The sequence below is a fragment of the Cherax quadricarinatus genome, chromosome 25 (genome assembly GCF_038502225.1).
Source record: "Cherax quadricarinatus isolate ZL_2023a chromosome 25, ASM3850222v1, whole genome shotgun sequence".
NCBI classification, from domain to species: domain Eukaryota; kingdom Metazoa; phylum Arthropoda; class Malacostraca; order Decapoda; family Parastacidae; genus Cherax; species Cherax quadricarinatus.
Window position 1 is genome coordinate 951,765 of NC_091316.1, and position 27,397 is coordinate 979,161.

Genomic DNA, 27,397 nt, shown 5'->3' on the forward strand with positions numbered 1-27,397 from the left:
TCAGCAGCAGAGTAACCTTTCCTGAAGCCATATTGACGATCACAAAGTAGTGAGTGGTAGTCAAAAACATCTGTCATTTGTCTTGAGATTATTGTCTCAAGGATCTTACCACTGATTGACAGGAGTGACACTGGTCTGTAGTTGCTGATTTCTGCTCTGCTCTTCTTTTTGTGAACAGGGACTACATTTGCCTCTCTCTCTCTCTCTCTCTCTCTCTCTCTCTCTCTCTCTCTCTCTCTCTCTCTCTCTCTCTCTCTCTCACTCTCTCTCTCACTCTCTCTCTCTCTCTCTCTCTCTCTCTCTCTCTCTCTCTCTCTCTCTCTCTCTCTCTCTCTCTCTCTCCTCTCTCTCTCTCTCTCTCTCTCTCTCTCTCTCTCTCTCTCTCTCTCTCTCTCTCTCTCTCTCTCTCTCTCTCCTCTCTCTCTCTCTCTCTCTCCTCTCTCTCTCTCCTCTCTCTCTCTCTCTCTCTCTCTCCTCTCTCTCTCTCTCTCTATCTCCCCTCCTCTCTCCTCTCTCTCTCTCCTCCTCTCTCCTCTCTCTCTCTCTCTCTCTCTCTCTCTCTCCTCTCTCTCTCCTCTCTCTCCTCTCTCTCCTCTCTCTCTCTCTCTCCGCTCTCCTCTCTCTCCGCTCTCCTCTCTCTCTCCGCTCTCCTCTCTCTCTCTCTCTCTCTCCTCTCTCCTCTCTCTCTCTCTCTCCGCTCTCTCTCCGCTCTCCTCTCTCTCTCTCTCTCTCTCTCTCTCTCTCTCTCTCTCTCTCTCTCTCTCTCTCTCTCTCTCCTGTCTCCTCTCTCTCTCTCTCCCCTCTCTCCTCTCTCTCTCCTCTCTCTATCTCTCTCTCTCTCTCTCTCTCTCTCTCTCTCTCTCTCACTCACACCAAGTTGGCCATCTTCCACCGAGGTAGGGTGACCCAAAAAGAAAATACTTTCATGATCATTCAACACTTTCACCTCACTCATACATAATCACTGTTTTTGCAGAGGTTCCCAGAACACAACAGTTTAGAAGCATATACATATAAAGATATACAACATATCCCTCCAAACTGCCAATATCCCAAACCCCTCCTTTAAAGTGCAGGCATTGTACTTCCCATTTCCATTACTCAAGTCTGGCTATATAAAAATAACCGGTTTCCCTGAATCCCTTCACCAAATATTACCCTGGTCACACTCCAACAGCTCATCAGGTCCCAAATACCATTTGTCTCCATTCACTCCTATCTAACATGCTCATGCATGCTTGCTGGAAGTCCAAGCCCCTCGCCCACAAAACCTTTACCCCTTCCCTCCAACCTTTTTGAGGACGACCCCTACCCTGCCTTCCTTTCCCTAGAGATTTATACGCTCTCCATGTCATTCTACTTTGATCCATTCTCTCTAAATGACCAAACCATCTCAACAATCCCTCTTCAGCCCTCTGATTAATACTTTTATTAACTCCACACCTCCTAATTTCCACACTCCAAATTTTCTGCATAATATTTACACCGCATATTGCCCTTAGACAGGACATCTCCACTGCCTCCAAGCTTCACACCCATATAAGAGTGTTGGTCATAATTTAAATTTTTTTTTTTTTCAACAAGTTGGTCGTCTCCCACCGAGGCAGGGTGACCCAAAAAAGAAAATCCCCAAAAAGAAAATACTTTCATCATCATTCAACACTTTCACCACACTCACACATTATCACTGCTTTTGCAGAGGTGCTCAGAATACAACAGTTTAGAAGCATATACGTATAAAGATACACAACATATCCCTCCAAACTGCCAATATCCCAAACCCCTCCTTTAAAGTGCAGGCATTGTACTTCCCATTTCCATTACTCAAGTCTGGCTATATAAAAATAACCGGTTTCCCTGAATCCCTTCACTAAATATTACCCTGCTCACACTCCAACAGATCGTCAGGTCCCAAGTATCATTCGTCTCCATTCACTCCTATCTAACACGCTCATGCACGCTTGCTGGAAGTCCATGCCCCTCGCCCACAAAACCTCCTTTACCCCCTCTTTCCAACCCTTTCGAGGATGACCCCTACCCCTCTTTCCTTCCCCTATAGATTTATATGCTTTCCATGTCATTCTACTTTGATCCATTCTCTCTAAATGACCAAACCACCTCAACAACCCCTCTTCTGCCCTCTGACTAATGCTTTTATTAACTCCACACCTTCTCCTAATTTCCACACTCCGAATTTTCTGCATAATATTTACACTACACATTGCCCTTAGACAGGACATCTCCACTGCCTCCAACTGTCTCCTCGCTGCTGCATTTACCACCCAAGCTTCACATCCATATAAGAGTGTTGGTACTACTATACTTTCATACATTCCCTTCTTTGCCTCCATAGATAACGTTTTTTGACTCCACATATACCTCGACGCACCACTCACCTTTTTTCCCTCATCAATTCTATGATTAACCTCATCCTTCATAAATTCATCTGCCGACACGTCAACTCCCAAGTATCTGAAAACATTCACTTCTTCCATACTCCTCCTCCCCAATTTGATATCCAATTTTTCTTTATCTAAATCATTTGATACCCTCATCACCTTACTCTTTTCTATGTTCACTTTCAACTTTCTACCTTTACACACATTCTCAAACTCATCCACTAACCTTTACAATTTTTCTTTAGAATCTCCCATAAGCACAGTATCATCAGCAAAAAGTAACTGTCAATTCCCATTTTGAATTTGATTCCCCATAATTTAATCCCACCCCTCTCCCGAACACCCTAGCATTTATTTCTTTTACAACCCCATCTATAAATATATTAAACAACCATGGTGACATTACACATCCCTGTCTAAGACCTACTTTTACCGGGAAGTATTCTCCCTCTCTTCTACACACCCTAACCTGAGCCTCACTGTCCTCATAAAAGCTCTTTACAGCATTTAGTAACTTACCACCTATTCCATAAACTTGCAACATCTGCCACATTGCTCCTCTATCCACTCTATCATATGCCTTTTCTAAATCCATAAATGAAATAAAAACTTCCCTACCTTTATCTAAATACTGTTCACATATATGCTTCAATGTGAACACTTGATCTACACATCCCCTACCCACTCTGAAGCCTCCTTGCTCATCCGCAATTCTACATTCTGTCTTACCTCTAATTCTTTCAATTATAACTCTACCGTATACTTTTCCTGGTATACTCAGTAAACTTATTCCTCTATAATTTTTACAATCTCTTTTGTCCCCTTTCCCTTCATATAAAGGGACTATACATGCTCTCCGCCAATCCCTAGGTACCTTCCCCTCTTTCATACATTTATTAAACAAAAGTACCAACCACTCCAACACTATATCCCCCCCTGCTTTTAACATTTCTGTCATGATCCCATCAGTTCCAGCTGCTTTACCCCCCTTTCATTCTACGTAATGCCTCACGTACCTCCACCACACTTACATTCTGCTCTTCTTCATTCCTAAAAGATGGTATACCTCCCTGGCCAGTGCATGAAATTACCGCCTCCCTTTCTTCCTCAACATTTAAAAGTTCCTCAAAATATTCTCGCCATCTACCTAATACCTCCCTCTCCCCATCTACTAACTCCCCTACTCTGTTTTTAACGGACAAATCCATACTTTCCCTAGGCTTTCTTAACTTGTTTAACTCACTCCAAAATTTTTTCTTATTTTCATTAAAATTTCTTGACAGTGCCTCTCCCACTCTTTCATCTGCTCTCCTATTGCACTCTCTCACCACTCTCTTCACCTTTCTTTTACTCTCCATATACTCTGCTCTTCTTATAACACTTCTGCTTTGTAAAAACCTCTCGTAAGCTACCTTTTTCTCTTTTATCACACCCTTTACTTCATCATTCCACCAATCACTCCTCTTTCCTCCTGCCCCCACCCTCCTATAACCACAAACTTCTGCCCCACATTCTAATACTACATTTTTAAAACTATTCTAACCCTCTTCAACCCCCCCCCACTACTCATCTTTGCACTAGCCCACCTTTCTGCCAATAGTCGCTTATATCTCGCCCGAACTTCCTCCTCCCTTAGTTTATACACTTTCACCTCCCTCTTACTTGTTGTTGCCACCTTCCTCTTTTCCCATCTACCTCTTATTCTAACTGTAGCTACAACTAAATAATGATCTGATATATCAGTTGCCCCTCTATAAACATGTACATCCTGGAGCCTACCCATCAACCTTTTATCCACCAATACATAATCTAACAAACTACTTTCATTACGTGCTACATCATACCTTGTATATTTATTTATCCTCTTTTTCATAAAATATGTATTACTTATTACCAAATTTCTTTCTACACATAGCTCAATTAAAGGCTCCCCATTTACATTTACCCCTGGCACCCCAAATTTACCTACTACTCCCTCCATAACATTTTTACCCACTTTAGCATTGAAATCCCCAACCACCATTACTCTCACACTTGATTCAAAACTCCCCACGCATTCACTCAACATTTCCCAGAATCTCTCTCTCTCTCCTCTACACTTCTCTCTTCTCCAGGTGCATATACGCTTACTATAACCCACTTTTCACATCCAATCTTTATTTTACTCCACATAATCCTTGAATTTATGCATTTGTAGTCCCTCTTTTCCTGCCATAGCTTATCCTTCAACATTATTGCTACTCCTTCTTTAGCTCTAACTCTATTTGAAACCCCTGACCTAATCCCATTTATTCCTCTCCATTGAAACTCTCCCACCCCCTTCAGCTTTGTTTCACTTAAAGCCAGGACATCCAGTTTCTTCTCATTCATAACATCCACAATCATCTCTTTCTTGTCATTTGCACAACATCCACGCACATTCAGACTTCCCACTTTGACAATTTAAATTTAAATTTAAATTTATAAAAAATATATACAGTGGACCCCTGCTTAACGATCACCTCCCAATGCGACCAATTATGTAAGTGTATTTATGTAAGTGCGTTTGTACGTGTATGTTTGGGGGTCTGAAATGGACTAATCTACTTCACAATATTCCTTATGGGAACAAATTCGGTCAGTACTGGCACCTGAATATACTTCTGGAATGAAAAAATATCGTTAGGGGGGGTCCACTGTATTAGTGTTAAGGCTTCAGGTTGGGACCTATCAACTCCGATAAGGGAGATGCAAGTGTGTATGTGTATCCGGCAATATGTCTTATGCAGTCGATTATTTGTGAAAAGGCAAGGCAGTTGCACGATGATCTCGTAAAGAAATTGCCTGCAACGAGTGCTGATATTTGTGATTTTAAGGCCAGCAAAGGCTGGTTTGAGAGATTTAAAAAACGGCGTAGCATACACAGTGTGATAAGGCATGGTGAGGCTGCCAGTTCTGACAAAAATGCAGCTGAAAAATTTGCTAGTGAATTCAAGGAGTACATATAGACTGAAAATTCCTCCCCCAGCAAGTGTTCAGTTGTGACAAAACAGGCCTCTTTTGGAAGAAAATGCCAAACAGGAAAAGGCACTCCCAGGACACAAGCCTATGAAAGACAGCTAACTCTAATGTTTTGTAGTAACGCTAGTGGGAATTTCAAAGTGAAGCCTTTACTAGTGTATCACTGAAAATCCCAGTGTGTTCAAGAAAAACAATGTCGTGAAGAGTAAATTGTGTATGTTTTGGAAAGCTAATAATAAGGCATGGGTTACAAGGGACAATTTCCTCGAGTGGTTCATTGAAGTGTTTGGCCCCAGTGTGAAGAAATACCTCCTAGAAAGTAAATTGGAACTCAAGTGCCTCCTGCTAATGGACAATGCACCTGCTCATCCTCCAAACTTGGATGACCTAATTGTGGAGGAGTTTGGTTTCATCACAGTGAAGTTCTTGCCCCCTAATACCACTCCTCTCCTCCAGCCCATGAACCAGCAGATCATTTCAAACTTTAAAAAACTCTGCACCAAAGCAATGTTTCAGAGGTGTTTTATTGTGGCCTCAGACACTCAATTGACCCTAAGAGAGTTGTGGAAAGATCACTTCAGTATCCTTCATTGCAAAGGCTTATAGGTAAGGCTTGGGAGGGAGTGACTTCCAGGACTTTGAACTCGGCTTGGAGAAATTTGTGGCCAGATTGTGTCCAGAAGAGGAATTTTGAAGGGTTTGAGGCTGACCCTGAGGACCCTTTGCCAGTTCTGTAATCTATTGTGGCATTGGGGAGTTCCATGGGGTTGAATGTGTGTGGCGAGGATGTGGAAGAGTTGGTGGAGGACCACAATGAAGAGCTAACCACTGAAGAGCTGCAAGAGCTTCAGCTGGAACAGCAACAGACCACAGTTCAGCATGTTGCTTCAGAGGAGAAGGGAGAGAGATGGACAAAGGTGCCTTCTTCAGAAATTATGGAGATTTGTGCAGTGTGGAGTAAGATGGAAAGATTTGTGGAGAAACATCAACTTGACAAAGCTGTTGCAAGTCGTGTCGGCAACATGTACAATGACAAAGTCTTGTCCCATTTTAGGGAAATTTTAGAAAGATACCAGAAACAGAGCTCTCTGGACAAGTGTTTAGTGCCACAGGTGTACAGTGACTCTCAGGCTGGTCCTAGTGGCATAAAAAACAAAGAAAGGAAGTTACTCTGAAAAAGGACTTGGTACCTGAAGTCTTTATGGAAGGGGATCCTCCTTCCAAACAGTAATTAATCCAACCTCTCCCCTCCTCCAGTCTCCTACACACTAAATAACAAAAAAAAAAAAAAAAAGGCACAATACCGTGACTGGAACGATAGACAAATAACCCGCACATAGTAGAAGGGAGCTTACGACAACGTTTCTGTCTGACTTGTGCGGGTTATTTGTGTATTGTTCTATACACTAAAAAGAATCGCCAATACAGGTAAGTGTTATGCTGTTAATGTTTCATTCTTCATGTTTCATTGTTTTCTGTGTATGTACATCTATCTTTCTTGTAAAAGAATTACTGTACGTATTTTGTTTTAATATTTCTGGGTGTCTGGAATGGATTAATTGTATTTACATTATTTCTTATGGGAATAATGGTTTCACAAATCATTAATTTCGGTAATAGTCACACTCTGGAACATTTTAATTACGAAAAACGAGGGACCGCTGTACAATAAAACTCAGTTTTCGTCTGGTCCAAATATCGTACAATTGAGATTTCGACCACTTTTTTCGGCGAATTTTTACTCTGGGTTTCATACATCAACTCAATGACCCACCTAGTCAGGTCACTTCCACTTAAGGAAGGAGCACGGCATCAGACCTAGTAGCAGAAGCTAGTCAGGTCCAACTCACACCCGCCCACACCCACTCATGTATTTATCTAACCTATTTTTAAAACTACACAGCATTTTAGCCTCTATATATATACTCAGGAGTTTGTCCCAATCATCCACAACTGTTACCAAACCAATGCTTTCCTATATCCTTCCTAAATCTGAATTTTTCCAACTTGAAACCATTGCTGCGAGTCCTGTCTTGGCTGGAAATTTTCAGCACGCTATTTACATCCCTTTCATTTATTCCTGTTTTCCATTTATACACCTCGATCATGTCCCCCCTAATTCTATGCCTTTTGAGAGAGTGCAGATTCAGGGCCCTCAGTCTATCTTCATAGGGAAGATTTCTGATACATGGGATCAACTTTGTCATTCTCCTCTGTATGTTTTCCAGTGCATTTATATCCATTCTGTAATACAGTGACCAGAACGGTGCAGCATAATCTAAATGAGGCCTAACCGAGGATATATAGAGTTGAAGAACAACCTGAGGACTTCTGTTATTTATACTTCTAGATATGAAGCCAAGGATTCTGTTAGCTTTATTGCGAACACTAATGCACTGTTGTCTTGGTTTTAGATTACTGCTAACCAGAACTCCTAAATCCTTTTTGCAATCGGTAGTATTAAGATCTACATTATTTAGTTTATATGTGGCATGTTATTTTCCTGTCCAACATATAGAACTTTGCATTTGTCTATATTAAACTGCATCTGCCACTTCTCTGACCATTGCATCTAGTGTCCTCATTAGAATGAATTGGCCATCCTGTTTTGGTGTCATCAGCAGATTTGCTTATGTCGCTATTTATTCCCTCATCTATTTCGTTTATGTAAATTGTGAACAACAACAGGCCCAACACTGACCCCTGCGGAACATTGCTTGTGACATGCCCCCATTCTGATTTCTCCCCATTTATGCAAACTCTCTGCTGCCTATTTGTCACCCATGCCTCTACCCAGGAAAAAATTTCTCCTATTCCATGTGCCTTAAGTTTCCTCAATAGCCTCTGATGTGGAACTCTATCAAAAGCTTTACTGGAGTCCATATACACAATATCATATTTATTACCATGATCTACCTCCTGAAACACCTTAGTGAAAAACGTTAGTAAATTCATAAGACAGGAATGCCCCTTTGTAAAACCACGTTGAGATTCATTAATCAATTTATGCCCATCAAGATGGCTATGAATTGCTTTGGCAATTATTGATTCCATAAATTTTCCCACTATTGACTAAGGACCTGTCACCTGCCTTGTAAATAGGTATATTACATTTGCCATTTTCCACCTATCAGGCACTATGCCAGTTTGTAGTGATATGTTAAAAAGATTAGCCAAAGGTATCCTAAGGTCCTCTAACACCCTTTAACACCCTTGCAAACAGTTCATCAGGGCCTGGGGATTTTTTTTTTTCTTTATTTGTCTGAGGACCATGTCACTAGTTACCGCAATCTTGCATAGTTTATTATCGTCTTGTTCTACATAATCTATTATTTCAGAAATATCGCTAGTATTTTCCTGGGTAAAAACTGAGAGGAAGTAAGTATTGAAAATTTCACACATATCCTTATCACTGTCAGTGATCTGACCTTAGTTACTCTTAAGTGGACCTGTCTTGTCCCTAATCTTACTTCTGTATACCTGAAAGAACCCTTTTGGGTTAGTCTTCGAATCCCTTGCGACCTTAGCCTCATAATCCCTTTTTGCTTTTCTTATTCCTTTTTTTATTTCTCTCTTTAATTGAATATATTGATTTCTTAACTGCCCATCCCCTCTTTTGATACACCTATATATGCCTCTCTTTTGACCAGTGAGATGTTTTAGTCTATTGTTCATCCATTTGGTATCATTTTTGTTAGATCTAATTTCCTTACTCAGAACAAAAGTTGTCCTGGCAGCTAGAACTATGCTTTGATGAACGTCATATTGGCAACCAAGATCACCTTCCTGACCCATAGTCAGGTCATCCTAATTTAGCCCACCCAGGTAATTTCTCAATCCCATGAAATTGGCATGTATCCTCTCCCTCTCCCCTCCTTGCCTTCTTCCATATGCCAACAAGAGTTTTCAATAAAGGTATGTAATAGTTATTTAAATTCAATTCAATTCAATTCAAGTTTATTCTCTATAATGGTTACAATGTGGGGTTTACAGGTTTTGGGTATTTTGTGGTTTACATGTTATAAAATACTAATTACAGAGGGGGCCACTAGGACACCTAGCATGGCTAGGCATTTCGAGCAGACTTAGATTAATTCTTAACATTAAATCCTTACAGATTATGGTATTAAGGCTAAGTGACTACATCATAATTTGTGAGTTTAGCAATGTGAATGCTTTTGTTTTGGCACAATACAAGGTGTCTATATTTGAGTATCATAGGCAAACTTATGACTAGTTAGGATTTATTATTTTAAGATTAAGATAAGTATTTCTGGGTTTATAGTCAGTGGGTGAGTGAGTGTAATTTTGAACTACCAGGTGGTTATCATGTAGTTAGTTGTCGGGGTGGATCAGGGAGATAAGATGGTTTCTAACTGTAGTTTTGAAAGTGATGAATGTGTCTGCAGTTCTAGAGTTTTCAGGTAGGGTGTTCCAGATTTTAGATCCTTTGAAATACATTGAATTTTTGTAAAGGTTTAGTTGAACACTGGGAATGTCAGAGATGTTGGTGTCTGGTGTTATGCCTGTGGATCCTGTCACAACTATGAAGAAAGCGTTTTAGGTCAAGGTTAATATTGGAATTTAAGGTCCTGTAGATATAGATTGCACAGTAGTAAGTGTGGATGTACTGAACAGGGAGTAAGTTTAGCTCTATGAAGAGTGGGGGGGGGTGTGTTGCCAGGGATGGGATTTAGTGATTATTCTTACTGCGGCTTTTTGTTGGGTTATTATTGGCTTTAGGTGTGTTGCTGCAGTTAAACCCCAAGCACAGATAGCATAGGTGAGGTATGGATATATAAGTGGTATAGTGTGAGAAGGGCAGTTTGCAGTACGCAGTATCATATCTTGGAGAGGATCCCCACCGTTTTGGATACTTTTTTTTGTTATGTGTTGGATATGGGTGCTGAAATTTAGGTTGTTGTCGAGGTATAGGCCAAGGAATTTGCCCTCATTATGTGTTGTCGATCTTAATGTTAAGCTGCGCAACACCTGCTCTGCTACCAAACATAATATAGTAGGTTTTGCCAGTGTTAAGTGTAAGTTTATTGGCTGTCATCCAAGTCGATATTTTGAGCAGCTCCTCATTAACAATGGTGTTAAGGGTGGCAAGATTATGGTGGGAGATGACATAAGTCGTGTCATCAGCAAAGAGAATGGGTTTCAGGTGTTGGGATATGTTTGGAAGTTCATTGATGTAAATGAGGAAGAGCAGGGGTCCAAGGACACTTCCCTGTGGAACTCCAGTATCAAGTGGCCATATTGATGAGGCTGTGTCTTTAATGGTGACATACTGATACCTATTAGAAAGGTAGGATTTAAAATATGCAAGCGCATGGCCTCTTATACCATAGTGGTCAAGTTTGTGGAGTAGGATGCCATGGTCTACTGTGTCAAACGCTTTTCTTAGGTCAATAAAAATTCCTAGCGGATATTCCTTAGTGCGTTATATTTATTTCTCATTGTTTTCTGAATGTAAAATTATATTTTCAATAAAATGTATTTCTTGTTAATATTTTTGGGTGTCTGGAACTGATTAATTGCATTTACATTATTTCTTACGGGAAATATTACTTCAGCTTTCGTCCATTTCGGATTTCAACCGACCTTCTGAAATGGATTACAGATGAAAACCAGGGTGCCACTGTACTGTAATTTCTGTATTGCAAGTATTTTTTTCATTTTAAATTAAAATTAGCCTAGGCTGCACTAATTATAAGATTTTGGTTCTGTACTGTATTCTTTCTTTGACAGATATGGCGAATAGCATCGGCAAAAATATCCTTTGTTGATACGAAGGATCTGGTGTGTGGCTCATTATTAATTTATTATTTCAGGTAAGAAATAAAATGCAGTATTTTCTTATATTCATTTAGTCAAGAATTTATGCCCGCAAAAGAAAGGTTACAATATAACACATTCAAGAGCTTGTAGTTATTAAACTGCTACAAACTAGTATTGTACTGTATATTTTTTCCCCTTAAATTTGATGATGGTATAGAATTATTGAAGTGGCATAATTATTATTACTGTTGTTATTAATGCTTTATTGCAAAGTAGTAATCACATGGAGTTCATTCAACTCAGTGTACAGTAGTATAAGTGGATCTGAAATGGAGAGGGAAGATAGAAGTAAAGTGCTGAGTGTATTATACAGGCAAAAGTGGGAATTCAGATGTGGTGTAGTTGCTTCGGGTTAAAAGTTACAATAAATACTTTCCTGTAGAATCTGCATTAACCCTTTCAGGGTTTCCGACGTGCAAGTACGGCTTACGCACCAGGGTTATTGACATACCTGGAGAGAGTTCCGGGGGTCAACGCCCCCACGGCCCGGTCTGTGACCAGGCCTCATACTAGTAGTATGCCTAAATTCTAGCGCCTTTAAATCTAGCGAAAGAAAGCTGGTGGGCCTACATATGAAAGAATGGGTCTATGTGGTCAGTGTGCACAGTATAAAAAAAAATCCTGCAGCACACAGTGCATAATGAGAAAAAAAAAAACTTTGCCAATGTTTTTGGTTTAAAGCAGCGACTTTGCACTGTATTTTCTTATGGTATTTATGGTTGTATTCTAGTTTTCCTGGTCTCATTTTATAGAATGGAAGACATATTACAGAAATTGAGATGATTTTTATTGGTTTCACAATGAAAAGTATCTTGAAATTGAGCTCAAAGTAGCAGAAATGTTTGATTTTTGCCAAAGTTTAAAAGTAAACGAATCATGCCATGCGTCCAATACACATCAACTGGTGAGTCTAATATTCTTTCACAAGTGCGCTGATATTATTTATACCATTTCTACACTAATGCAGTAGTCTGCATAACAGTAAATCTATTTTTTGTGAGAATAAAAATTCAAAGTGGAAAGCAAAAGAAATGTAAGAGGGGCATGGGGACATGACTAATGAACAGAGGAAATGTTATTTTAGTGCCAGGAATGTCTGTCTTGTTTATTCTGGACCCTATTTGGAAATTGGCATCTTGAAATTTGTATGAAATTGGCAAAATTGCTAATTTCTGACCACTTTATTGGATAGTTGAAATCGGTAAATTGGTGGTTTCTTGTACTCATTCAATAGAAAAAATGGAGTTCTAGTGAAATAGTTATGATTTTTGTCGACTAGTACACAGGAATTGGCTGAAAATAGGGCTCAAAGTCGGCAAAATCGCCGATGCTAACTTCGTGAGAGGATAATTCCGTAAGTTTTCCATCAAATTTCATACTTTTGGTGTCATTATGATTGGGAAAAGATTCTGTCTTTTCATAAGAATTTTTTTTTTTTTTTTTTTTTTTTTATCTGAAAAATTTTCGACCCTGAGAACACGTTTAGGAGAGAGCCTCTTGACCCTGAAAGGGTTAAAAGTTGGACTTTCAGAGAGGATGGCAGACAATAAGCATTTCAGGGCACTGAACGAGATTTTAAAAAATATTAGTATGCTGTCTAATGAAAATATTAGAGTGTTAACATGTCCTGTCAATTTTTGCAAAGCAGTGCCAATTGCCTTAACAATAGTGGGCCATGAGTGAGCCTGATGTGGTTAATGCACAGTTGTGCATGCTATTTCTGCAGTCAACATTGATGAACTAAAGATAATTAAAAGTCAAAGTGTTGGGTGATTAAAGAGGGCTAGTTTGTCACCATTTCAGACCAATGATTGTTAAACAAGATTGCACAGTACAGTAATATCAAAACTCTCGAGTGTGTTCAGTATGAGAGGAAGGAAAGAGAATAAGGTGAGTAAAAGCCAAAAGCTGATGGCTGTACAGAAATTAGGTACATGGAGACATTAAGAAATTAAAAAATGTTTAGAGTAAATAGTTATAACCACATTTATGGAAAATAAATCATTACAAAAATTGTTTTAATTCCTTGAAGTTAGTGGTGCATAGTTTTCTTTCCCCAAACATGTGTTGTTGCTCGTGGGTAAAATGTGTTTTTAAAGGAAACCATCATCTTTTTTTCTCAGCATCTGTCTTCCACCAAGGCAAGGTGATCCAAAGAAAATACATTAACTGCCATTCCTTCAATCCCTGCCTTGCTAGAAGTGCTGACATCACAATTAAGATTACCCTCTGAGTGCAACATCCACATCCCTCCCTCAATAGGCAGGCACTGTCCTTCCCACCTACAGAACTTGAGTCGGGTTGTGAATTCCTTTTAAAAGTTTCCAACAGCACACTCTTAACCCTTTCACTGTTGTGACCCCCCAAAAATTTATTTTTGAGGTGGGTCCTATTGTACTACAACTCTGAAGCCCTGGTTGGTCCTGTTGTTCTACGTGATGAGCTCAGCTCTCTCAAATAAGCTGTGAGTGGTAAATTTGGGCTTAGATATGAGAGATTGGGTCTATGCAGTAAGTGTGCACCATATAAAAAAAAAAATCCTGCAGCACAACTTTGCGGTTTATTGTCATATGGTTTTTATGATTGTATTCTTGGTTTCTTGGTATCATTTGATGGAGATCATTTTGACTGGTTTCAGGACTGAAAGTGGCATGAAACTGAGCTCAAAGTAATGGAAATGTTCAATTTTTGCTGATATTCCAGAGCACACAAATTTTCACTTGTCCAATATGTGTCCAACTGGTCAGTCGAATACGTGTTCACAAATGCGCTGACATTATTTATACAATTATTACAATAATTCAGTAGTCTGCATAACAGTAAATCTTCCATTTTTTGTGTGAACAAAAATTCAAAATGGAAAGCAAACGTAATATAGGAGGGGCCTGGGGACATAACTTATGAACAGAGGAAATGTTTTTTTAGTGCCAAGAATGTTTACAGTGTTTATTCTGGAGGATAAATAAGTATACAAGATGTGATGTAGGGCAAAATGACAGTAGTTTGTTAGACTATGTATTGGTAGATAAAAAAAAACTGTTAGGTAGACTTTGGGATGTACATGTTTATATATGGGGCTACAGATACATCGATCACTTTTTAGTTGTAGCTACAGTGAGAGTATATGGTAGATGTGATACAAGGAGAATGGAAACAGCAAGTAAGAGAGAAGTGAAGATTTATTAACTAAAGGAGGAAGCAGTTAGGGTAAGATATAAACAACTGTTGGAGGACAGAAGGGCTAGTGAGAGTATAGGCAATGGGGGTAGAAGATGTATGGGGTAAGTTTAAGAATATAGTGTTAGATTGTTCAGCAGAAGTTTGTGGTTACAGGAAAGTGGGTGTAGGAGGGAAGAAGAGCGATTGGTGGAATGATGTAAAGAGAGCAGTAAGAGAGAAAAAGTTAGCATATGAGAGGTTTTCACAAAGTAGAAGTAATGCAAGGAGGGAGGAGTATATGGAGAGAAAAAGAGAGGCTAAGAGAGTGGTGAAGTGATGTAAAAAGAGAGCAAATGAGAGGGTGGGTGAGATGTTATCAACAAATTTTGTTGGAAATAAGAAAAAGTTTTGGAGTGAGATTAATAAGTTGAGAAAGCCTAGAGAAAGAATGGATTTGTAAGTTAAAACTAGGAGAGGAGAGTTATTAAATGGAGAGTTAGAGGTATTGGGAAGATGGAGGGAATATTTTGAGGAATTGGTAAATGTTGATGAAGATAGGGAAGCTGTGATTTCGTGTATAGGGCAAGGAGGAATAACATCTTATAAGAGTGAGGAAGAACCAGTTGTGAGTGTGGGGGAAGCGCGTGGGGAAATGAGTAGAATGAAACGGGGTAAAGCAGCTGGGATTGATGGCATAAAGATAGAAATGTTAAAAGCAGATGGGGATATAGTTTTGGAGTGGTTAGTGTTTTTATTTAATAAATGTATGGAAGAGGGTAAGGTACCTAGAGATTGGCAGAGAGCATGCATAGTTCCTTTGTATAAAGGCAAAGGGGACGAAAGAGAATGTAAAAATTATAGGGGAATAAATCTGTTGAGTATACCTGGTAAAGTGTATGGTAGTTATTATTGAAAGAATTAAGATTAAGATGGAGAGCAGGATAGCAGATGAACAAGGAGGCTTTGGGAAGGGTAAGGGGTGTATAAGCCAAGTGTTTGCGGTGAAACATATAGGCGAACAGTATTTAGATAAGGGTAAAGAGGTATTTGTTGAATTTATGGATTTGGAAAAGGCATATGATAGGGTGGATAGGAGGGCAATGTGGCAGATGTTGCAAATGAATGGAACGGGAGGTAGGTTATTGAAAGCGGTGGGAAGTTTTTACGAGAATAGTGAGGCTCAGGTTAGAGTATATAGGTGAGAGGGAGATTATTTCCCAGTAAAAGTAGGCCTTAGACTGGGATGTGTGATGTCATCATGGTTGTTCAGTATATTTACAGATAAGAGTTGTAAGAGAAGTGAATGCTCGGGTGTTGGCAAGAGGTGTGGGGTTAAAAGATAAAGAATCTAACACCAAGTGGGAGTTGTCACAGTTGCTCTTTGCTGATGACACTGTGCTTTTGGGAGATTCTGAAGAGAAGTTGCAGAGTTTGGTTGATGAGTTTGTTAGCATATGTGAAAGAAGGAAATTAAAAGTGAATGTAGGAAAGAGTAAGGTGATGAGGATAACAAAAAAAACTAGGTAATGGAAGATTGGATATCAGATTGGAAGATTGGAGGGAGAGAGTATGGAGGAGGTGAATGTGTTCAGATAATTGGGAGTGGACATGTCAACAGATGGGTCTATGAAAGATGAGGTGAATCATAGAATTGACAAGCAGAAAAAAGTGAGTGGTACACTGAGGAGTCTGTGGAGACAAAGAACTATATCCATGAAAGCAAAGAGGGAAATGTATGAGAGAATAGCTTACCAACACTCCTGTATGGGTGTGAGACATGAGTTGTGAATGATGCAACAAGGAGAAGGCTGGAGGAAGTGGAGATGTCATGTCTGAGGGCAATGTGTGGCGTGAATATAATGCAGAGAATCCATAGTTTGGAGATTAGGAGGAGGTGTAGGATTACCAAAACTGTTATCCAGAGGGCTGAGGAGGGGTTATTGAGATGGTTTGGACATGTAGAAAGGATGGAACAAAATAGAATGACTTAGTGTGTATAAATCTCTAGTGGAGGGAAGGTGGGGTAGGGGTCAGCCTAGAAAAGGTTGGAGGGAAGGGGTGAGTGTGTTAGATAGGAGCAAATGGAGACAAATAGTTTTTAGGACTTGACATGCTGTTGGAGTGTAAGCAAGGTAACATTTATGAGGAGATTCAAGGAAACCAGCAGGCTGGACTTGAGTCCTGGAGTTGGGAAGTACAGTGCCGGCACTCTGAAGGAGGGGGTGTTAATGTTGTAGTTTTATAGCTGTAGTGTAAGCACACCTCTGGCAAGACAGTGACAGAGTGAATGATGGTGAAAGTTTTTTCTTTTTCGGGCCACCCTTCTTCATGGGAAATGGCTGATGTGTTAATAAAAAAAAAAATTAAACTGGTAATTTTTTTAATTTTGTGTGAAACTGGCAAAATGACCTATTTCTGATCACTGTACTGAGTAATTGAAATAGGTGAATGGGCAGTTTCTTGCACTCAGTCATTAGAATAGAAGGAATACTAGCGAAATAGCTATGAGTTTGGTCGACTGGAACAATGGAATTGGCCAAAATTAGGGCTCAAATTGGGCGAAATCATCGGTGTAAATATCTCCAAGACTGCTAACTTTGTGAGAGTGTAATTCTCTAAATTTTCTATCAAATTTTTTTTTGTTTTTTTAATTCTCCGACCCTTAGAGTTAGTTCCAGATCAAGGGGTCTAACCCTGGAAGGGTTAAAAGAGCTGACTATGTTGAAATTAAAAAAAAAAAAATTCTTGGGTTGTAGTAGAACAAAAAAGAAAATTGCATCAGCACTTACTACCTAATATGAAGGTATGAAGTTTAACCCCTTGACTGTCACAACCCCAAATCCTGAGGTGTCTTCTGGTGTTGCAAAATTCCCCCCTCCCCATTATTTTTTTTTCTTATGAAATGATAGAGAATCTTTTCCCAATTGTAATGGCACCAAAAAAACAAAATTTGATGGAAAACTGTTGGAATTACACTCTTGTGAAGTTAGCGACCTCGGCAATATTTACGAATCTGCGATTTCGCCCACTTTGAGCCCTATTTTTGGCTAATTCCATTGTTCCAGTTGACCAAACTCACAGCTATTTCTTTAGAACCCCATTTTTTTTCTATCGATTGAGTACAAGAAACTGCCCATTTACCGATTTCAACTACCCAATAACGTGGTCAGAAATTTGCAATTTGGCCAATTTCACGAAAATTAAAAAATACAACAATTTCAAAATAGGGTTCAGAATGAACAATGCAGACATTCCTGGCTCTAAAATAACATTTTCTTTGTTCATCAGACACGTCTCCAGGCCCCTCTGATATTACTCTTGCTTTCTATTTTGAATTTTTATTCAAACAAAAAATAGAAGATTTACTGTTATACAGACTACTGCAATATTGTAATAATTGTATAAATAATGTCAACCCATTCATGACTGCATATTAGAATGGCTACTTAGACATTTATTGGAAAATGACATCATTTGTTTACTTTTGAACATCGGCAAAAATCAAACATTTCCCCTAATTTCAGCTCCATTTCAAGGTTCTTTTTATAGTAAAACCAACCAAAATCACGTCTATTTCTATAATATGTTTTCCATTCTATCAAATGAGACCAAGAAAGCGAGAATACAACCATAAATACTATACTAAAATAGACCACAAAGTCAGCATTTTAATTAAAAAATGGTCGGAGTTTTTCTCATTATGCACTGCGTGCTGCAGGATTTTTTTTTATATGGTGCACACTGACCACACAGACCCATTCTCACATGTGGGCCTACCAGCTTTCTCCTGCTTGATTTGAAGCCGCTAGAATTTATGAGCATATATACGTCAAAAATGGTGGCTCGTAAGACGTATATATGTACAGTGGACCCTCGCCTAACGTTGGCATCACATAACGTTAAATCCGCCTAGCGATACATTTTAACGCTAAAATTTTGCCTCGCCTAGTGCTAAAAAACTCGCTCAACGCGATTCGGACGCATCTCGCGTCCATGTGCGGCCTGAGCCAGCCTCACTTGTTCCGCCGGTGGCATTGTTTACAAGCCAGCGTCCACGGTAACATCCAAGCATACAATCGGAACATTTCGTTTTATTACAGCGTTTTTAGTGATTTCACCTGCAAAATAAGTGACCAGGGGCCCCAAGAAAGCTTCTAGTGCCAACCCTACAGGAATAAGGGTGAGAATTACTATGGATATGAAGAAAGAGATCATTGCTAAGTATGAAAGTGGAGTGCGTGTCTCCAAGCTGGCCAGGTTGTACAGTAAACCCCAATCAACCATCGCTACTATTGTGGCCAAGAAAACGGCAATCAAGAAAGCTGTTCTTGCCAAAAGTGCAACTTTGTTTTCGAAACAGAGATCGCAAGTGATAGAAGATGTTGAGAGACTGTTATTGGTGTGGATAAATGAAAAACAGATAAGAGATAGCATCTCTCGAGCGATCATGAGTGAAAAGGCTAGGAAGTTGCATGAGGATTTAATTAGAAAAATGCCTGCAACTAGTGATGATGTGAGTGAATTTAAGGCCAGCAAAGGTTGGTTTGAGAGATTTAAGAAGCGTAGTGGCATACATAGTGTGATAAGGCATGGCGAGGCTGCTAGTTTGGACCACAAAGCAGCTGAAAAATATGTGCATGAATTCAAGGAGTACATAGACAGTGAAGAACTGAAACCTGAGCAAGTGTTTAATTGTGACGAAACAGGCCTGTTTTGGAAGAAAATGCCAAGCAGGACCTACATTACTCAGGAGGAAAAGGCACTCCCAGGACATAAGCCTATGAAAGACAGGCTTACTCTGTTAATGTGTGCCAGTGCTAGTGGTGATTGCAAAGTGAAGCCTTTATTGGTGTATCACTCTGAAACTCCCAGAGCGTTCAGGCAAAAGAATATCCTCAAGGCTAATTTGTGTGTGCTGTGGAGGGCAAACAGTAAGGCATGGGTCACTAGGGACTTTTTCTATGACTGGTTACACCTTGCATTTGCCCCCACTGTGAAAAATTACCTAATTGAAAAGAAATTAGACCTTAAGTGCCTCCTGGTGTTAGACAATGCCCCTGGTCATCCTACAGACTTGGCAGAGCGACTTTGTGGGGACATGAGCTTCATTAAGGTCAAGTTTTTGCCTCCTAATACCACTCCTCTCCTGCAGCCCATGGACCAGCAGGTCATTGCAAACTTCAAAAAACTGAACACAAAAGCTCTGTTTGAAAGGTGCTTTGTAGTGACCTCAGAAACTCAATTGACTCTTAAGAGAGTTTTGGAGAGATCACTTTAATATCCGCAATTGTGTAAACCTTATAGGTAAGGCTTGGGAGGGAGTGACTAAGAGGACCTTGAACTCTGCTTGGAAGAAACTGTGGCCAGAATGTGTAGACAAAAGGGATTTTGAAAGATTTGAGGCTAACCCTGAGAGGCATATGCCAGTTGAGGAATCAATTGTGGCATTGGGGAAGTCCTTGGGGTTGGAGGTTAGTGAGGAGGATGTGGAAGAGTTGGTGGAGGAGGACAATGAAGAACTAACCACTGATGAACTGCTAGATCATCTTCAACAGCAAGAGGCCACACCTGAGGAAACTGCTTCGGAGGAGGGGAGAGAGAAATTAAAGAAGTTACCTACTTTTTTTTTTTTTTTTTTTTTTTTTTTTTTTTTTTTTTTTTTTTTATACAGGGTTTGACAAGGTTAAGGATCCCTAGCTTTATTGACAAGCTATTTACAGGTTAAGGATTCCTAATTTTATTGACAAGCTAAGAGCTGTTACCTACATCAGCTCATTTGAAAGCATTTTTATTGTTATGAGACATACAAGTAGGGAACAGGATGAAATTGGAGCCATCTGTGGGCCAGCATTTTCATTTGATCAACTGACTTTATCTCGTTGACATCATTATGCTGTATGAATGTGTTCCATATTCGAGTCATCCTGGGTATATATGATCTCAGATGGCGTGGTGTTCTGGAGAAGGGTACAGCCAGAGTGAAGTTGCTGCTTTCTGCCCATCTTGTGGTATAAAAGCTTGTTTCACGCTGTCCTCGAAGTGGATCCAAGTGTGGTACTTTGACAATATTGGCCTTGTACATAAGAGTAAGGCCACCCACATCCCTCCTATGTTGAAGGCTCTGCTGAAATGACAGATCTATCCAGGATGGGTCCAGGCGAGAGATGAGACGTCTTGCTCTGTTCTCTACTCTGTCAAGCAGTCGCAGATGAGAGGGGGGGCAGGCAAGCCAAGAAAGTGGAGCATACTCAAGGTGCGAGCATACTTGTGCCTCGTACAGAATCTTGCAACCCCTACTGTCAAGTATATTAAGGAAATATGTGCAAAGTGGCTTGAAGTGCAAACCTTTATGGATGAAAATCACCCTCAGACAGCTATTGCAAGCTGTGTTGGCAACCTGTACACTGACAATGTTGTGAACCACTTTAGGAAAGTCATAAAGGAACAAGAGGTACAGACCTCTATGGACAGATATGTTGTGCGACAGAAGTCCAGTGACTCTGAAGCTGGTCCTAGTGGCATTAAAAGAAGAAGGGAAGTAACCCCGGAAAAGGGCTTGACACCTCAAGTCCTAATGGAAGGGGATTCCCCTTCTAAACACTAAGACCATCAACACTCTCCCCCTCCTCCCATCCCATCAATCATCACCAGATCTTCAATAAAGGTAAGTGTCATGTAACTGTGCATGTCTTCTTCAGTTTGTGTGTATAAAAATTAATATTTCATGTGGTAAAAAATTTTTTTTTTCATACTTTTGGGTGTCTTGCACGGATTAATTTTATTTCCATTATTTCTTATGGGGAAAATTAATTCGCCTAACGATAATTTCGCCTAACATTGAGCTCTCAGGAACGGACTAATGGCGTTATGCAAGGGTCCACTGTATACGACCAAAACAGTCAAAGGGTTAAAGTTGTTATCCACCAATAGCAATGTTGGTGGTTGTTGTGTGCTCTGTATTTTATTATTTTTTTACATTTTTTCTGGGGTTTTCTAATTTTTTACTTTTTCCAGAAACTGTTGTGGTACACAAGACCCAAATCATGCACAGTATACATGTGGCTACACTACGTATAAAACACAACACCTGCACTAACAGTGTCATCGGTATATTGTTTACAAAATTCTTATGCATAACATAAACACACACACGTCCAAATCCTTCACATTAGTACTTTTCTAAAATGTATACACATATTTACAGGCACTGGTCATGTTCCTAGAACTGCTGCAGTCTGTGGAAGTCCCGGAAACATGGCTCCATACACAGCGATGTTTTACTCTGTACACATAAAGTACGTGTCCCTGCACTTTGCTGGGTGCCTTGTTGTGTGTGCATAGACATAACATCTCTTCTGAGCCCATTTCTTCTTGTCTGTAGCAAAAAGTGATAACGAAGAGGGTATTTAGTGATCACTATGGTGGTGCATGTGTTATGCAGGTGCTCACTTGGTATTTCTGTATTATTTGTCTGAGGACTAACAGAAGTGGGTGTAACGCACTCTGTTTTTGCCAGGTTTGATCTGGTACATATTGCATGCCTTCAGCATTGCAGTATCCACAAGATGGAAGAAAAGTTTCATTTACCTCTTGTTGTTCTTTCAGACACAATCAGCAAACTCATCCTGCATATCACTTTTGTCCACCAAATGTATATTGGTGGTGTAATCTGTGACAGGAGCTGGTCTTATAATAGGTTCGTTGGCATCCTATTTGCGGTTCTTGTTTCTTTCATTTTGCGCTGGTGGATTGATGTCGACAGCATCAAATCACGTTTGTCATGCCGCTGAAATGGCATGAAACACCTGCACTTCACCAGTACTAATACCTACATTGAGCCTGGGCATATGTTTACATGTTCCATGCAATGTACCACACACAACAGTCATGTTCACATGCAGAAAAATCATTGAGCAAGGGGTTTGTGTGGCATTTATCTATGTATGATATATGCCTCTCATTTTTCTTACTACATCACCTGAGCTTCCCAATAATTTCCTGGTATATCTTCCAATGTTTTGCTGCTTGTGTACACAGTGAGGTTCAATATGAAGCCAGTTTCACAATTGCACATGACCAAAGTGTTTCCTCTTGCTGTATATTGCTTAAACAACAGTCTGCCTTTGAGCAGAATCAAAGATTCATCGATGACAAGGTTCCTGAAGGGATAAAAATACTCCTGAAATTTTTGTTTGAGATGCTGTGCATAAAAATACCCCTAATCTTGTATAACATGTCACTTCTTGGTCCTAGTTTCGTCTGAGAAGTGTAGCATACATAGCAGCAGGATAAATCTGTTGATGGGGAGACCACTGAATGACAGGGTTCATACAAGGCAGTTAGTTAACTAGTATTCTGCAATGTTATGCTTAAAGTGGCATAAGCATTATTGTCACAGAGTGTCTTCAAATTGATGGGGATTCAACACAAAATGTGCTTCCTCCTGTCAGTGTCAGATGTGGTCTGGTGATGGTTGCTGGATATTTTCAGCTTGTTGTATGGGGCTAGTGGATACAACCTGGGTTCCTTGGAATATGATGTGTGGAGTATGGCTCATAACTGGGTCTGGCACTGGTACTGCCTACCTCACTCTTTCACTAGCCACTGCCACAAGGGGTGCTGGCATTGCTTAAGAAATTTAATACCAGTATGTATTGGCAAGAGCCTAAGGGGTTAGCATGGAATTACAATACTAATATGATGCATAGAAGTTTTCTCTTTGGCACCATACCATTTTGCATGGCAAACAGTTGTCTAAGCAGTATGCAATGTTTATAATTTATTTATTTTGCTTATATTTTTTATTTATCCCAGAGTATTTGAGCGCCGGTATGGTTCCCACAAGTTTGCTTCATGTCTGGTTGCATCGCAGGCCCTCACAACAGTGTTAGAAGTCCTGACTATATTAACACTACAGTGGTTTTCAGTAGACCTACACTCAGGCGGATATCTTCCTCCAGGACCGTGAGTGTGTTGCCAGATGTTTTATGTAACTTGACTTTAATTTGTCTTCACCCTCTTTTACTTGTTAATAAACTAGTCATATCTTAGTAGTTTTAATAATTTTTTGTGGCACAGGCTTTAAATATAATAATTTAGATAAGACATACTAAAGTACAGCGGACCCTTGGTTATCAGCTGTAATCTGTTCCAGAAGGACGGCCTAAAAGCAAAATGGCCGATAACCGTAATAATATTTCCCATAAAAATTAATGTAAATCCAATTAATCTGTTTCAGACACCCAAAAATATTAACAAAAATACATTTATTAAAAATTAACTATAGTTTTACATACAGAAAAAATGAGAACTAAATAAAATGACAAATAAAATGGATAAATGAACATTTAAATCACTTTTACCTGTAATGAAGAGTCTTGTTGGCATATACAAAATGGCAAGGGAGGCTTAAATATGATGCTATTTTTATCAACTCTGGCTTATTTATCTATCACAATTCATCTAATATGACATAATAAACAATATTAATAACAAAGAAACATGATGTATACTCTGGAATGAATAACGTATGTCATTATGTGTGTGGCTAGTGATGTGTTGTTGTTGTTGGGTTTATAAGGGCCACTGAGAGCAGAAGCCGTACATATTAGTGGTAGTGGGCAGCAGCAGAGCTACCACCACCATTCACACAGTGTGTGTAATTTATAAATAAGAATTATTTACACTTTATAAATAAGAAATATTTACACTTATTGTACTTTGGAGGAGATGCTGGTTTAGGGCGATAGAAGATAGGCAGGGTGGCGGTGTTGTCAGTAGTTCTATATACCTCTAACAACATTGGAGGAGTTAAGTTTCGTCGTCTTTATCGCTTAATCGTTTAACTTACGTGCTACACTTTATCACTGGCTGACGCTATAGCCTTTATTGACTCCTGCTGCTTTAATATCGTACATATCATAGAATCACTGAAGAAGGCACATTCTCCCCTCTCTCTTCCTCCTTCACTCTCATACTTTTCAACAACTTAAATTTCATCATGTTTCTCGCTTTCTTTACCAAAGGAACTTTACTAGGGACTTTATTTGGGCCCATGGTTGCTTATTTCACAGTCGCACTCAATCAATAACCACAAAAAACAATGGATTATAGCAAAATGTTTGTATGAATGAGCAGACGCTTCCTCACTCATCCAGAGACACAGCCAGACTGATGCAAGCGGCTGGCAGCAGTGGGTTAACGCATCCCATACGGCCGATAAGCGAAATAACAGCTGATAACCTAAAGCCGAATAACCGGCCGATAAGTGAGTTGGCTGATAAGCGGAACGGCCGATAACCGAGGGTCCACGAGTGCAATACAGTGGACCCTCGGTTATCGGCTGTAATCCATTCCAGGTCGGTCTAAAAGCGAATGGCCGAAAACCGAAATAATATTTCCCATAAGCATAAATGTAAATCCAATTAATCCGTTTCAGACACCCAAAAATATTAACAAAAAATACATTTTTTAAAGATTAACTATAGTTTTACATACAGAAAACAATGAGAAATAGATATAAAGCACAAATTTTAATGATAAATGAACACTACATACCTTTATTGAAGACACTTGTTGGTGTATTGAAGAAGGCAGGAGGAGAGAGGGAGATGGGACTCCCCCAACTCCCTCTCCCCTCTGTGTAGTGTAGCCCACCTGGGCTACACTACACAGCCATATTATTACCATGTTCACTGAGTTTAATCGTTACTAACAACTACCTTTAAATGTCGTCATAAACAAAGGGAGAAGTAATGAATAAGTCGTGCCTAGAATTGTAAACAAACTCATATGGAGGGCGGTTACTGGGCGAGACATAAGAGTCACAGTTTTCTCTAATGCTGAATCATAGAAAACGTAATGTTTACTTTCCACCCGATTCTCCACTTGATAACATATAAACATTGCATGTTTATATGCTATGTTTATATACTATATGCTATGTAACATGTTTCTTGTATAATTTTGAAGAAAATATCATAGATGGATTAATGAATATGTCTATACGTATTGACCTAAAATAAGACATTTAATGCGCTCGAGTGATTTATTACGTGACCAATACAGCCAATCTCCGAAATAACGGCCAATAACCGGGATAGAATTTCGGGCAAAAACCGAATTGCCCGATATCCGGAACGGCCGATAACCGAAGGTCCACTGTATATACATACTAATTACTTGCAGAAACAATAGAGGAATTTGATGTATGTAGGAATTTTAGCCAGAAAACTGTAATGCTGCTTTTGTGAGCAAGATGAGGTAGTGCCAAGGAAGTTAGTTGCTTGTGTAAGGTGAGTGAGATTGAAGAGTGTTTTTTTTTTTACCTTTCCTTGGTTGCAGAATCCTGAAACATGTAAAATTTTCAGTAACTCCATCTTTCATTCTTTCCTCATCTTTCCTAAAGATATGATTAAAATCTCAGTAAAAGCTTGGTTTCATTTTACAGTAGGCCGTCATTTAGTACGAGTTTATTTGGCACGATTTGGGTATAGCACGATTGAAGGATTGTGGCACAATTTTATGTAACATGTCGTAAGATGAATTTAACACGGTTTAGTGTGTGGGAAGGAAAAAAAACTTCTCTTTTCCTCATGCTGCCACCTTGTTGTGGATCAGCGGGGGAGACCTCCCACCGTCCCCAGCCACCCCCCGACACCACCCCACCATCCGAGCATTCGTACTTCATACACGTCCAGTCCACCTTCTCTGCTACAAGCTTATGATTGTGAATTGTGTTTTGATCTTTTAATTGCTATATCTTGTATCTGCCAAACAGTCATGACACCCAGTAGGCATACCAGTGTTGTTCAAAGTGGCAAGAAAAGGTGTAAGCATTTAAGTCTTAGAATTAAAGTGTTCCTCCTTTCTTATGTTCTTATGAAACAAAGATATTAGACAAGACATCCTGTAGCCATAATGCAGTGTTACTTTGTACACATAAAAAAGAGGTAAACATAAGTTTGTGTGATTGATTGACTTACTGAGTGACTGAATTACGGAATGACCGACTGACTGAATGACTGACTTACTGAATGACCGACTTCCTGAATGATTTGACTGAGTTCCTGACTGATTTGACTGACTTACTGAACGACTTGACTGACTTACTGAATCGCTTGACTGACTTAATAACTTGACTGACTGAATGACTTAGACACTCCAGTACAACCATCAGCTTCAGTACCAGAACCTCTACCATGTACCTCAGCCCAGTAGGGCCACAGCATAAATCTCCACTCTTCACAATCATCCACAAACACCAGCACCCACAATTTAAGGTAAGAAATACTATTATTTCTGTTACATTTGTAGTCTTAAGCAGTAAAAACATAATACATCACAACAATGTACTACAGTTACATATTCACTTTTATTTTTGTAAGATGTGGAGGCCTAAAAAAAGGTTTGGCTTTTTTGGGGCTCTCGGGAACGTAACCCTATTTCTCCTGTAAGTTCTTCAGTTCATCTAACACAGTTTTTACCTAACACGGTGTTTTCAGGAACATACTACCATGTTAAATGACTGTCTACTGTATATGAAAGCTAAATACAATTCAATAAGATTGAAAAAACATTAACTGTTTAACTTACAAAATGCAATTTAGTTTTTCAGTGGAGTTTATAACCAAAGCAAATTACAAAAAGAAACTACATGTATATATATATATATTTTTTAACACATCGGCCATTTCCCACCAAGGCAGGGTGACCCAAAAAGAAAGAAAAAAAACTTTCATTTTCATTCAACACTTTCACCATCACTCACTCATACATAAACACTGTCTTTGCAGAGGCGCTCAGATACGACAGCTTAGACGTCCCTCCAAACTGCCAGTATCCCAACCCCTCCTTTAAAGTGTTGGCATTGTATACTTCCTATTTCCAGGACTCAAGTCTGGCTAACCGGTTTCCCTGAATCCCTTCACAAAATATTACCCTGCTCATTCCAGCAGCTTGTCAGGTCTCCAGAACCATTCGTCTCCATTTACTTT

The 27,397-nt window shown here is 39.5% G+C and overlaps 1 protein-coding gene across 1 annotated transcript in view; it reads left to right on the top strand.

Moving 5' to 3' along the window:
- LOC128689958 (ubiquitin-associated domain-containing protein 2-like) overlaps positions 1-27,397 on the top strand; it is an 84,220-nt gene that overhangs the window by 22,035 nt on the left and 34,788 nt on the right. Inside the window, exons 3-4 of the mRNA XM_070088528.1 lie at positions 11,154-11,236; positions 23,217-23,366. Coding sequence (XP_069944629.1) covers positions 11,154-11,236; positions 23,217-23,366 — 233 coding nt within the window. The remainder of the gene's footprint in view (positions 1-11,153; positions 11,237-23,216; positions 23,367-27,397) is intronic.